Below are 14,724 nucleotides of genomic sequence, written 5' to 3'. Positions count from 1 at the left end.
ATGTGTCAGCACTTGCAATTTGCACATAAAAAAAAGTCAGGAGAGACAACAGTGACATTCAATGTCCGGAACTGTTGCCTGGCACAACAAAATTATTAAATATAATAATAATACCTAGTCCTAATTATGAGTAACAAATGTCTTATTGGTTGTTAGTGCAGTGAGTCAGGTTAGGTTCTAAGGGAATAATTATACCTTATTATTTGGTTCATAGTTAAGGCAGTGATTCATAATATCCAGTTTTAGATATACATGTATAGGGAAGAACTGTGTTAACTCCATATTTGATTTTGCAAAAAGTTGTGGGATAGATAATCGAACTGAAGAGGGCATTTGGGGGGAGGGGGGCTCGCATCTTTTCCATAGAGCCCTCCGTTAAAATAAGCTTTTTACCTCTCCTGTTTTCAAGCAACGTGCAAGTTATTTTTAAAAATGTTATGGTTATATTGTTCAGTTGAATTTTCAATCCCACAATTCTTTGCAAAATCCAATATTGAGTTAACACATTTCTCCTCTATAGGAAGCCACTATCCCATTGATCATCAGGTCAGTGAGACAGGCCAAGGTAGTTAGATACAAATAGATTGCATGGCAAACTTTTTTATTTTCAAAGGATTTTTTTAGTAATATTATTCATTCACTTATGGTACATGTATAAAGTATAGTTTAAACATTCATCTATCACAGCAAGTATTTGGAAATGAAATTAAGAAAGCATTTCTGTGAATTCATGGCGTCCCAAAATTCAGTAGGAATTCCAAGTGGTTACTCACATTCTGGAGCTACATTTACAAATGTATATCCACAATGCAGCAATAATAATGGTTTTTGTATTGTAAAACTTATTAAACAAATTAAAATGTAATACAAAGATAAGATAATAATAAGATTAATAACAAAATTGTATGTCTTTTCTAAATGACTATAGTATTGCCTAGGCTGTTTTATTGACTATTGACACACCTTTGTCATTTACGCAAGTGTATAATATATTATACAAATTGTTCTATCTCGTCATGTTATAGAGAAAAATATGATAAAATAAGAAAGTGACTGACATGTTTTATACAAGAATACCATTGAGGTTATGGATATAAATTACTAACATCAAGACCTCATTAATTACTGTAAATCTTGCGTATTAAAACATTTTAATTTCAAGAAAATAAATAGCTGCTAAAATATGGATTTTCCAGAATGGATGCTACAACTCTTGACAACACCAGCGAATTCTGGAAAGTCATCATATATGGAATATTTTACAGAAATGCATCTCAAATGGAAGAAACACAAAACGGAAAATATCATTTCGCTCGGTGGCTCTGTTGTTGTCCGCCTGCTCAACGTCCGCATATAGATTATTTACATGTAAATTCAAGCTGGACATGTACATGAAGTTTAAACTATCACTTTCTGGATCAGATGAACTATATACATGTCTATAAATTACTGTTTTGAGAAATCGATGCACATTTAAAATTGGAATTGAACACAACATGATGATGATGATGATGATGATGATGATGATAGAATCAAATAGACGACTCGAGACGCCGCAGCAGTCTGAGCAGGCACACTGAACAAGTCATAGTGGGATAGCTAGCTAGTAAATATCAATATTAGTATTGAATCGCCATATACTTACCTAGCAGCTTCGCCGAACAGTTTCGATGCACTAATACCATTTCAATCGGCGACGGATATGCTATACAATTGATTTTTAAAAGTACGACAGTTGAGTTGAGCTCCGTGATATGGCTGTTAGGACAGCTGATTGTAATACCCCCTAAGTTAGCGTCACTGTGTCTGCGTCAAAAAGATGACAATTCGGTCGGAAAAGATGCGCAAGCAAAGAAAACTTAAACTAAACATAACAAATTACTCCAAATTATACACAAACTGTCCAGAATTATTCAGAATTATGAGATTTATTGATTTGTGAAGAAAAATAATAACAAAAAGCAAGAGAACGTTGGTTTTAATTTTCCCGGGTACCAAAATAGTGGCTTAACACTCGTGTCTAAGATGTTGATTGAAATCGGTGTTGGCCTACCATGTTCGGTGTTCTTACGATCGGCAAAACATACACACACTGGCATTTTATTTCTAAAATTACGAAATCTTACCTGAACAATTGACCTTAACCAGGGAAATGTCTTTTTCCACGATTCATCAAAACCAGCCTCACGCCGTTTCCGTGTTTCTACACGCTTCCGTTTCTGTGCTGTGCTAGCGGTGATTGTACGTTTTAGCCGGGCGGCATCACCTATTTTTCCTTTACATGTTTAGTCGTATAGATCTCGGTGTTTGCAACTTGAGTGACAATTTGTTCCCCATTGACAGCGTCTGTACTTCACACGTGTTTAACAATGGGACTGTTTAATTTGTCCCGGCAAGTTCAAACCGCCGTGGCGTAGACGGTGATAATTTATGCAGCGCTATGTGTGAGCGGGTCAAACGGATATAAACAATGCATCCTATTAGCATGGCGGTGAAGTTGTAAGCATGGCGGTCCGAGCCCAAGCGTGGCGGCCGGGTCGCCAAGCATGGCGGTGGGGAGAACACTGCTCGGTGTTGAGTGGCCTCAATCGAGCAACGTCGACTGTAATTTTTAGCAATAATTTCATTATGTGTATGTCTCATCTTTCATGACACGCAGACTGATTGTATGTAGAATAAACACACACTTACTGTCTATATTCTGGAAGATCTTTTCTTCGCGTCTCAGCAGGAACTGCTAAAGTTCGTCTGTTTCACTACGCTTTCATTTCTTTGTATTTGCATATATCACATGAGTTTTTGCTTCAATGAGTCTAGTATAATAGGATTCTATGAACAACTTCTATTTATAGCTTACTTCTTTGTAAATTGGGAATTTTGTTACTCACACTATATAAGTGTTTGCATTGTAACACCAAGCCCACGCATTTTTTAACTGTCAACAGAACAACGTTGCTAAGCGAATGTGTACTTAAGGAAAGAACCACCATTGCAGTTGCGAATACCACAAGATATTGTCCAATTCGCGACATATTTGTACTAGCCACATCCTACTAATATCATTTTACCTGCTTCATTCTGGTCATTTTAATTATAAATGTAGCGTGTAGAGGTATTCGAAATGCTTAAAATTAAAGCCCGTGGAGGCCATTCATTGAGGACAGGGGGTTAAATAACGAACATCTTTAACCCCCGGCTGTTATGGGTTCTGTTCATTGAAGATAATTAATGACAAGACGAGTGACTGAACACTGACAGCATATCTAAGACGCCATGTTTATATTCTACACCGAGAGGTCAGAAAGAGGCTGCATACATTAAGTGTATAAACAAGCGGGTTATCAGTATGGACGCTGAGGTCGCCATATCTTACATAAGGCTAACTCCCTAACATCTCCCTTCTTTTATCAAGATTAAAGTTCAATGTTCACACTGGATGTTGATGCTGCATCAGGATGCTAAAAGTCATTTCTCATATGCAAAGATCTTGAACGAATCAGATAACGAATGAAATATCGAACAGGGTCAAGTAACATATACATGTATGTATAAAACAACGAATCAGATATCGAATCAAATATCGAATCAAATATCGAACAGTGTCAAGTAACATATACATGTATGTATAAAACAACGAATCAGATATCGAATCAAATATCGAACAGTGTCAAGTAACATATACGTATAAAACAACGAATCAAATATCGAATCAAATATCGAATGTTATATCAGCATAATTGTCCGATCATTATACTACGCTAGTACTATGTATATAACTAAATCACTAATCTAAATACTACACTTAGTGTTCATGTCATTATAAAGTCTCTGTATTTGGCGGACGGTTTAATGTTGCTTCTGGTTCGAGTTGATCTTGTTGTTTGACTCAGTGAGGTCTCTGTCACTGGAATCTCTGGAATTGGTTGTGTAGATGTATGATCCGGCTTATCATTACTCACTGCTGGTGTTGATTGTTGAGTTGGTAACGCAGTGCATTCAGGCTGACTTGCTAGTTGAGATGGTTGGTTAGTCGGTGGTTGACTAGATAGTTCTGCAGTTTCACGTATGAATTTACGATTCCGTCTATACATCCTTCCATCTTCTGTTTGCAATATATATGAACGTGGACCCACTTTGTTGACACATGAGGCTTTTCTCCATGGTTCTCTGGGGTTTGTAGGTTGCAATCTAACTTGTTGACCTATATTTAGCTCTGGTAGTTCTTTAGCACTTTTGTCATAATGAAATTTGGACTTCTGTTTTCTAAGTTTGATGTTTTCTGCTACACCTTGGATAACTTGTGGTTGAAGTAATACTTCTGGAGTTGGTAATAGTGTGCGGGCTCTACGTGACATTAATTTCTGTAGTGGGCTGCTGCCATCAGTGCTGGGTGTATTTCGCCAATCTAAAATTGCTAGCTGTAAGTCTTTCTTGTCTTTGTTTGTTTTCTTGATGATCTTTTTTGATATCTTGACAGCTGACTCGACTTTCCCGTTGCTTTGACTGTGGTACGGTGAGCAGGTTATATGTTCGAATTCCCATTCACGTGCGAAGGTTTCATACTCATTGGATATGAATTGCGGTCCGTTGTCTGAAATTACATTCTCTGGAATGCCATGTCTGGCAAAGTGTGATTTAGTATAGTTAACTATAGTTGATGAAGTTGTATCTGTATCTAATTTGTCAAGTTCCCAGTAATCACTATAGTAATCAACAGTAATTAGGTAGTCAGTTTTGTTGTATGTAAACAAATCTTGTCCAACCATTTTCCATGGTCGTGATGGAATCTCGTATGACATCAAAGGTTCTTTTTGTTGTTTACTGAGGTATTCGTTGCAAGGACTACATTGTGTGATTTTGTCCTTTATTTCCGCTGTCATTCCGGGCCAAAATAGTACGTCGCGTGCTCGCCGTATACATGCTTCAGCACCTAAGTGACTTGAATGAATTCTATTGAGCATTTGTGGTCTCAATTGTTTTGGAATTATGATTTGATTTCCTTTGTATAGAACACCATTGTGTACTGTGATTTCTTCTCTGTATGTCCAATAGTCTCTTGCACATATTGGAACATCATCTCTGTTGTCTGGCCATCCAGCTAATACTGTTGTCATTAAGGATTGTAGAGTTGTATCTGTTTGTGTTAGCTTTTGAATTTGCTGATGAGTAGGATCACTGACGCGTTGGTATTGAGCTTGGTTAATGGACTCTATTTCTTGAAACAACTTGTCTTCTATTTTTAGCTGAAATAACTGATATTCTGGCATGTTGGAGCTAGTACTCTTCTCTGTTAAGTATGCTCTGCTGAGCATATCAGCAATGTGCATCTGGTTGCCGGGTTTATATTGTACTTTGATGTTGTACTTTTGAAGACGTAGCATCATGCGCTGTAAGCGTTTCGGTGCTCGGTGTATCGGTTTATTGAAGATAGGTACAAGCGGTTTGTGATCTGAATCTATGGTGATTTCTTCTCGTCCATGTATGTATTGATTAAATCGTTCACATGCGAAAACGATTGCTAAACATTCCTTCTCTATTTGGGCATAGTTTTGCTCAGTGGGAGACAACGATCTTGACGCAAATGTCACAGGTTGTCCGTTTTGAAGAAGTGTGGCACCTAATCCTTTTTCCGAAGCATCGCATTGTATGGTTACCTCGTCATTTACATCGTAGTATTTCAGAATTGGTGCATGGGTGATAAGATGCTTTATTTGACTGAACGATTCTTCTTGCTGCGATTCCCATACAAATACAGCTTTGTCTTCTTTCAGTCGTCTTAACGGTTCGCTGATTTCTGCTAGTTTGGGTAAATATCTAGCTAAGTAGTTAACGCATCCAAGTAAACGTTGTACTGCTTTTTTGCCATCTGGTCTGGGCATATTCTGTATCGCCTGTATTTTCTGAGGATCTGGTCTGAGTCCATCAGTGGTAATCAGCTCTCCCATAAATGGTACTTCTTTGAGCGATAATCTTAGCTTCTTTTTGTTTAATTTCAAGTTAACCTCTCTCGCTCTCTGCAGTAGACTTCTTAGCTTTTTGTCATGGTCTTCCATGTATTGTTGAGGAGTGTCTCCACATCCAAACACAAGTATGTCATCTGCAATGACTTCAATACCAGGAATATCATCCAATGCGTCATGAAGGCGGCGTTGGAATTCTTCCGAAGCTGATCAAATACCAAACGGCATCCGTACATATCTGTACCTGCCAAAAGGTGTCCAGAACGTTGTCAGGTAGGAGCTTTGTTCATCCAGTTTGACCTGATGGAAACCATCTTTGGCATCTAGAATCGAGAATACTTTGGCATCGGATAACTTAGGTAGAATTTCGTCTAGCGTTGGCATCTGATACTTGGGACGTTTAATTGCTCGATTTAAATCTCTGGGATCGAGACATACTCTCAACTTGTTTGGTTTCAGAACAGCTACAATACTGCTTATCCAGTCTGTGGATTTAGTAACTTTCTTTATTATGCCTTTCCTTTCCATTTCATTTATTTTGGCTTTCAATTTTGCTTTCAGTGGAATGGGAACGCGTCTTGGTACATGCTGTACTGGCTTAATAGTTGAGTCTATTTCAATTTTGTATTCACCAGGCAGGCACCCTAGACCTTCAAACACATCATTGTATTGTTTGATGACGTTATCTTTAGATGTGCATGTAGGAGTTGCTTCCTGTGAAATACTATTCACAACATTAAGAGTAATCAGTCCCATATTTGTACATGTATCACCAGATAGTAGTGGTTTCTGTTTTCCTGCTATAACTTTGAAGTTCAGTGTGTATTCTTTATCTTTAACTTTGCAGATTAGGTTACATTCACCAATAGCATTTACTATGCTATCGTCATAGAGCTTCAACCTTGCTGTTGTTTTCTCTAATGCTGGCTTGCCATGCTGTTTTATGTCACACAGGTCATTATATGTCATCACATTACAGGTTGCACCAGTGTCTAATTGACAATTTATTCTTGTTTCACCAGTCGTATCTCGAAATGTTATTGGTATATAGAATTTCTTTCTATTTCCATATTGAACTGCACCAATAGTATCTATCTTAAATATGGAATCATCAGAATCTGATACTTCATCCTGCAGCTGGTGTAGATTCTGTTGTACTTGACGCTTCTGTTTGCATACAGATTGAAAGTGATTTTGCTTACCACAATTCCTGCAAGTCTTACCATAGGCTGGACATTTGTTCTTGTCACGTTCATGGTTGCTACCACAATATCTACACTGGGAGGACTTATCTTTCGTTTGCTTATACTTGGGTCTTTCTTTGCGTTGCTCAGTATATTTATGTCGATTGTTTTCTGTATGTTTACCTCCTTTCTTTACATAGTTGACTGGGTTTACTGTGACATCATTTCCCATTTGACTTAGCTGTTGCCGTGAAACTTCACTTATTCTAAGCGATTCTATGACTTTGTGTAAGTCACTTGCTTGCTCTCTGAATAATCTTGCTCTTGCTATGGAATCTTTACAGCCAAGGACCAATCTATCTCTAACCATCTCATCTTCGAATGTGCCAAATTTGCATGGTTCAGCTAACTGACGTAGTCGGATTACTAACTGGTCTATGGTTTCATTGGGTTGTTGTTCTGCGTTGTGAAAAACATATCTTTCATACAGAACGTTGCGTTTTGGTACGAAGTGTGCTTCTAACTTATCTAAGATTGTCTGAGGCTCTTTCATTTCATCATCTGTGAGTTGCAATCTTTTCAGTATTTTCTTACACTCTGTACCCATTAACATCTTAAGAGTAGCAACTTGGATGGGTTTATCTTTCTTATCAAGCTCAGTGGCCGTTTTGTAATCTTCATATGATTCACGATATGTCTGCCAATTTATTGCTATATTTCCATTACAGTTCATTGGTTCTGGAGCGGGAATGGAATTGTTCGTTGCCATGATCAATCACTGGGGTCAACTCTGACAACAAATTTTACGCTATGTTACTCACGGTTTTGAAGTGTTGTGCTGCACACATCTGAGTCAGTTTGAAGGCTGGATACTTCAAAAAAAAGTGTCTGCACTCACATATATTCAATCGGTGATATTGTCAAACTGTTCACAACAATAATAGCGGCGATCTGTGCTCAAACACATGTACGGAGTCAAACTTGCCAGTCTTGTATTTTTCTTTGCTCAATAGTCTTCGTTTTGGTAGCTGTGTTGTAATCCAGGCTTTTCTACTGTGATCCACACTATTTTCGCCAAAACTTCACCACTTCTGACACCATGTTATGGGTTCTGTTCATTGAAGATAATTAATGACAAGACGAGTGACTGAACACTGACAGCATATCTAAGACGCCATGTTTATATTCTACACCGAGAGGTCAGAAAGAGGCTGCATACATTAAGTGTATAAACAAGCGGGTTATCAGTATGGACGCTGAGGGCGCCATATCTTACATAAGGCTAACTCCCTAACACCGGCTACTTTTCAAATCTATGACGTATTACTTTCTGATAGTTTTCCCTGGAATATAGCTCCATGAAACACAAGCTTTTTTTTTCTGAAGGGCATATTGGAAGGGGTGTAGGAATTTGTGTTTGAAATGCCTGGTTCTAAGATCTGTGGTAGCATGTGCTTTTTTGGTTGTTCAATTATGAAAACAATTTTTGTAGTGGGAATTGGTCATACTAGCCAAGGTTTAATTAGAATGACCTGGATTTTAGTCTGTATGGAGGAAATATTTTGAAATATAATAGTCTTTTTGCAATATACAGTGTTGAATGCATTGAGCGACATTTTTATTATGTTACCATTATAGGATATTCTTTACTATGTTGTTAGGTGAGTAGTAATTAGAATATGTTTGTGGGGCTGTTTTAGTTTTAATTTATGTAAAACAATTAATGAATAAAAATATTTAGATCGGTTATTACTTACATTCTGAACTTAACATCATATGTGCAATTCATTTGTCGTAAGGCCAGGGCCAAAGTACAACGTTTTTCTATTACGATAAAGCATGCAATAATTAATTTTCATAAGCCGATAAATTTATTCTAGAAACGATTTCTCTATCTCATTTAATTTGCACATGATCCTGTTTAAGCAATAAACTGATACATTTTATTTGTTCTGTGAGATTTCTAGGTCTATCTAATCTGTCTCAGTACATGCAGCCCAAACATTTAACAAAACATTAAATTTGCTTCATCTTGTTACCACTACCCCTATGCCCCGGTGATGACACAGTTTGCAAGTAGCGGCAACAGAGTACGCAAAACGGCCAATACCAACATTACCAATTGAGAAGACGTTCATAAATCAGTCAGCTGCCTTTATATTCTGCCATTCAATGCAGTGAGTTCAATAAGTTTAAATTGCACGGCATTCTGGAGACATGCCAATGTTGTTTCATCATACGAGCTGTAACCGATTGTTTCGGTTTCAGAATTCGGTGCGTTGGAATCATCAGAACCGCCATCGTACCTCAACCTGGTAAGCTTTCTGCTTCTTGACATGGCGTAATCCTGCAGTTTCCACGCACGTCGGTCGTAACACCTTGTACATGCACAAGTTTGATAAAAAATCATCAATAATTTCAATACTTAAATAATGATAGATCCTATCATTTCAAATTAAAGCGAATCTCAATGCGGCCTTAATTTATAGTTGTGTATAAACTAAACTGTATTTGAAATTGCAGTGGTTTAATTTTTTTAATTATAACTGTAGCGTGTAGAGGCATTCGAAATGCCTAACATTAAAGTCCATGGAGGCCGTTCATGGGGGGGGGGGTTTAAATAACGAACGAACACCTTTAACCTCCGGCTACTTTTCAAAGCTATGACGTATTACTTTCTGATCACGTTCGTATACGCCATTGAACATAACCATTCATGCAGGCTGGCATTGTGTACTACTAGTATAAACTCACCTTTTATATGCACAATGAGCTTTTCGGAATTTGGGTAAGAACCTTATGCGTTTGAACCACAGTATTCTGACAGTGAGATGCCCAATTGCGTTGAAGTACCGTACTTTACCGATCATAGGCTCCTCCCAGATTATTTATAAACCCACCCTCTTTTTCACGAGTTGAGGGCATCCCCGATTATAAGCCCAGGGTGTTTTTACCGGGCGTCGACGACATTCATTAAAGTATGCGTGTAAAAGTGTGTTTCATTGCATAATAATCGTGATCAGTACGGTAGTTTTTGGTTCGTGCATTTATGAGAAAACTCGCATTAATTTCAAAGTCCATGGCGAGCGTGTACAACATGGATCACACCCTTTCTATTCTGTTATTGTGTTCATTATATTTACTGAGGATGAACCTCGATGTTGTAATTCATATTTCTTTGAGTAGTAGCTTTCAAAACGCCTAAAATGTGATCTTCAAGTCGTGGAACCTGGTCATTGGACATCGTTTACTTAATCGTCTCCATTGAGACTATAATGAATGGGGTGTAAACGACGTGGCCTGTTGGAGATCGTGAAAGATGTTTAAATACTTCCTCCACACACAGTTTACCTTTCAAAAATTGCGAATCACCAGTTTGTAGGGAAAAAAATCACCGTTTGCGTTAAAAACATTCATCATCAATAATCGGAAAAATCGTCTGTACGACACAGCATTTTGATTGGTGAATGAAAGGAATGACTTGTTGGGTAAACGTTGTTTCAGGTCAAATCCTACTGAAAAAAACATCATGGCGAAAATTGCTTTACATCTAGAGTTTGCGTACGATCGAAAACATCCCAAGACGAAGATAATGATAAAGATAAATGTTTCTCCACGGACCCTACACCATAAATTGAGATGGTATATGAATCGTATTGTAACAAAATGTGTGTAATTTTTTGAATATTTTTGTTTCTTCATTGGAAAAGTTTTGTGGAAATCCTTTTTTTCTAGGTTGTTATCTCGTATAATCCCACCCCTTACCTGATTTTACATGTTCAGGTTTTTGGGTTTATGATAACGGAAGTACGATAGACTGTGGACGTAGCGAATATTCTGATCAGTCCAGTGTGAGTTTATCTGACGTCGACGATGCCTCTTGTTCGGATGATATTTTTATTTCAAAATACGAAGAAGTCGATGAACAATTTGCTCATTGATTTGCCAGTATAGCCGAGTGAGCGTCTGTGGAGAGCTGAAGATTGCATACTCCAGCACCTACACTTTGAAATAATTTATACGCATCGAGTAGTACTGGAAAAAACATTTATTAGAAACCAGTTAGACAGAAAAAGAAAACAAAATGCCCGTGTCGATCATCCGTAAATCCATAATATTTGCACTTGGGCATGTTGATACGCTCGTAAATAAAATTCACGTAAAAGTCGAAACTCCTTAGGCTGGAAGCTGCTACACCAATCTAGCCAACTATGATTCTCCGAGTTGTTTATATATAATCAGATAGTATTTTTTCATCATGCTATGTTGCTTTTCTTGTTTATACCTCATGCGGGCGTTTGCTTTATGGCAAGATGGGGTGAATGGAAGTCCTTCATAGTTTTATAGTTTCTCATATTAAAATCATCATAGCTCAGAAGATAATCATCCTTTTTTAATTTTATTGCAAATTTATAATCAATATACATAACTTAAGAAATACAAACACCAAATTAGGCTCTATTTTGTACCTTCTTTAAATTAAATAATTAAAACAGCCCCACAAACATATTCTAATTACTACTCAATTAACCAAAGACTGTTATATTTCAAAATATTTCCTGCACAGAGACTGAAATCCAGGTCATTCTAATTAAACACTACTCTGTACGAGCACACGTTTAATGTTTTCTTCAAGGGCACCAAATGGTTGTTTTTTTCAAACTGCATATCACGGTTGCTTCTTCTGTGGCCTGCTGCTGATGTGACGACTAAGTTTTGGGAGTTTGCACTATTCTCGAGTACTGATTGTGCAAGGTATGTTGTTAGATCAGTTTTTGTCTTTTCATGAGATAGGAAGCGTGCCATTGGTATGTGTTTATTTGTTGTGTCATCTGCAATCTGGTACTGTATAGGATGTTTGCCTTGCCGTCGTTTCTGCCTTGTTTTCTGCTTTAATGAGTCAGCTTTGTAGGTGTCAAAGCACGTTCCTCGGATGTTGCTTGTTCATTCTGATTGGCGTCATTGTTTTCTTCAAGCTTTTGCAGGCAATGTATGAGTTTTGATTTGTCAGTACATGAATCCATCTGGGGCAAATAGTAATTGATGTACCGGTTTGATCTGGATAGAACTATGAACCGACCATACAGTTCTTTTGTTTCCCTCAGATCCAATGAGTGGTCGCGGAGCTTGACAGCTTGCTTTTTGTTTTCTGACAAAAACATGGCATTCTTCTGCTTCTTGACTGGTGCTCACAGACTGAAATCTCCATTAATGCGTTCAGCAACATACTCTGCCCACTATTATGAACATTCAAAATCTGAGGTACATTCTCTTGTAAAGCTGATCACCTTCTGCATCAAAAGGATTTATGTGACTCAGTGTGGCAGCCCTGATTTTGTTGACAGCATTATGCCCTTTCTTGACAGCACTTGGTTGTACCTGATCTTGTGGCTTGTGAGCAGTGTTACCAAATTGCCCTTTAAACTCTGATGAGAAGCGGGACAAACCTGACGTGGCAATGACGTGCATTGACGTTATTTGAAATACCATCTAACTCAGAATGTATCTTCATCATCCTATTAAGTTGTTCGCATGTATGGTCTGCACCGATGGAGACAAATGGTATCTCACGTTTGTAATTTATTCGATCCAGGGTAAAGAGAACCTTACTGAGTACTTCTCCAGCTTGGAGAATGCAGTGCTTTATTACGGAACAAACTGAAACACAAGCATAACACCAAAGCGAAGCTGCTGCCAAGCAAGTGTAGGGGGAAAATGAATAAATAAATAAGTCAATCAATAACAAATTTAAAATGAGGTCAAATAAAATGTTCGAAGTAAAGTGGGCCAAATCCTTGGCATGTAAAATACTGAACTGAAGTGATAGTACTTTAATAATTTCTCCATAGTTGTGTTAAATAGAAACGATGATTAGGGGGAATTGAAATGTAATCTTTGTAAACCATTGACTTCCAGTCTCCTTGTGCTTGTATTAAGTGGCCTGGGACACCGGAAATAACAGCGAATGTTGCTCCTCCCTTCGGAAGCTATGTAGTGAATACTGCTATGTTGAGAGATCTGTTGCATATAGTAGTTGCTTAAACTTGGTTTAGACCCACTGTGTGTGAATAAGTAGACCCTCAATGGCAAATTCTAATTCAGACCATTTCAAGTGTCATGAGCTGAAAATGTATTGCGAGAAGGAGACACAATGTTAGATTTTCGAAGAAAGCAGATGGTCAAACAGGCCCAAACAGTGGAATCTAACTCGTTATCTAGATTTAAGAGCTGCTTAAAAGCAAATAAATTTTCAGGGAGTAGTGGCTTACGTGGCTGTGGCATGAAGTGTAGAGATTTGTCTGAGCCTAATAGAGTGAGTCTTAAATCCACAGTGACAAAGCCGTCTAGATTCCAATCAAACACTTTGTGCCATGTAGCAATTCCTGAAATGTAGTTTCGAATGGATTTTGCACTTCTATAAGTTTGGGAGAATATGCATGCGAAAACGGACAGTGTCAGATTCTGCTGGGAACAAAAGCTGAGGTATGCCCTCAGCTGGCAGTGAAGGTTTCATATATGTACCAGGATGAAAAGCACGTTTCTGTGTTTCTTTAACTTCCTTGAGCATATTCCATTGAATGTAATTATCTGTGGATAAATCAAACGTCACTGATTAGATCAATGCAGTTGGCATAGGTGTTTGCTTGCTGGTAATAAATGACTCAGTCAAGTAGTCGAAATGCATTTTGTTTGATTTAGACCAATGTGATAGGAGGTCAGCGTACCTGTTGTTTGTTTCTTGTATATGCCTGGCTTTGATTTGAATGTTTGCGATTGCTACCAACAACCAGATATTTCGTGCAATGTGAAGCAGACTATTATCTCTGCCGGAGCCAGTGTTTAAAATGTTGATGCATGCCATGTTGTCACAGTGTAGTTGAAGACGTTGGCCTTTGAGTTTGTCTACCCAGAGGCGCAGAGCGATAAGTATTGCCAGCATTTCGAAGTGAGAAATGTTGTATTCAGCTAAATTTCATGTGAAAATACTCGGCTTGTTTAACATCCAAAAGTAACCACCCACCGCATCTGGATAAGCATGCATTGGTCGATAGAGTTTGGTCTGGTGTTGACCAGTGATCATCTGGAATAATACTGATTCTGTTGTACAATGACATAAATTTTAACCACCGCTTAATATCTTGATAAAAGTCTGTTAAGGTGGATGTGATGGTGCTTGTATTTGACTGAGCGAAGCGTGCAAATAAATAGTCTGGCCGATCGAATACATTCAGATATGAAAACAAGTTTTTCCATGAGGGATTGTAGTTGTCGCTTGGTGCATTTGTGGTGAAGTCTTGCAGAAGGAAGCGTGTTTCGCTGAGTTTGTTATCAAGAATAGTGGTGTGTAGACAGCGGGCTTTGATAGACGAGAAATCAGAATTCTATGATAGTTGACTGCGTTCCAAACCAATGAAATTGTCTGACCTCCTGCCATGTGTAAATTCCTGCTAAGGCTCTGGGTTTCCTTGAAAATTATTAATAATTCACCTCGGATGAGTGCAGGTAGACTGAGGTTGGTATATTGCAATTCTGTTGTGCTGGACATAAATGATATCCCTTCAAATTCATGTGGCCATTGG

The 14,724-nt window shown here is 38.0% G+C and overlaps 2 protein-coding genes across 3 annotated transcripts in view; both read right to left on the bottom strand.

The window, feature by feature from the left end:
• The window catches only part of LOC102803117 (uncharacterized), a 33,993-nt gene extending 31,223 nt beyond the window's left edge, over nucleotides 1–2,770 (bottom strand). The window contains exon 1 of one of the 2 annotated variants that reach the window (XM_085497995.1): nucleotides 2,692–2,770. The gene's annotated coding sequence lies outside the window, so the exon portion shown is untranslated. The remainder of the gene's footprint in view (nucleotides 1–2,691) is intronic. The other variant, XM_085497996.1, reaches the window with a different exon arrangement.
• A 3,400-nt stretch (nucleotides 2,771–6,170) lies between these two features.
• On the bottom strand, nucleotides 6,171–7,913 carry LOC146747220 (uncharacterized). Its single transcript, XM_085498343.1, has one exon. It carries the CDS (start codon nucleotides 7,911–7,913, stop codon nucleotides 6,171–6,173), a length of 1,743 nt encoding a protein of 580 aa, XP_085354469.1.
• Between the last annotated feature and the right edge of the window lie 6,811 nt (nucleotides 7,914–14,724).

This window comes from Saccoglossus kowalevskii, chromosome 4 (genome assembly GCF_978046115.1).
Source record: "Saccoglossus kowalevskii chromosome 4, keSacKowa6.1, whole genome shotgun sequence".
In the NCBI taxonomy this organism is placed as follows: domain Eukaryota; kingdom Metazoa; phylum Hemichordata; class Enteropneusta; family Harrimaniidae; genus Saccoglossus; species Saccoglossus kowalevskii.
Note: the sequence above shows the minus strand (reverse complement) of the source record. Positions and strands in the feature narration are given on the sequence as shown.

Bases quoted from the DNA above. Each gene is read 5' to 3' on its own strand.
- LOC146747220 (XM_085498343.1), bottom strand. From the start codon at position 7,913: ATGGCAACGAACAATTCCATTCCCGCTCCAGAACCAATGAACTGTAAT.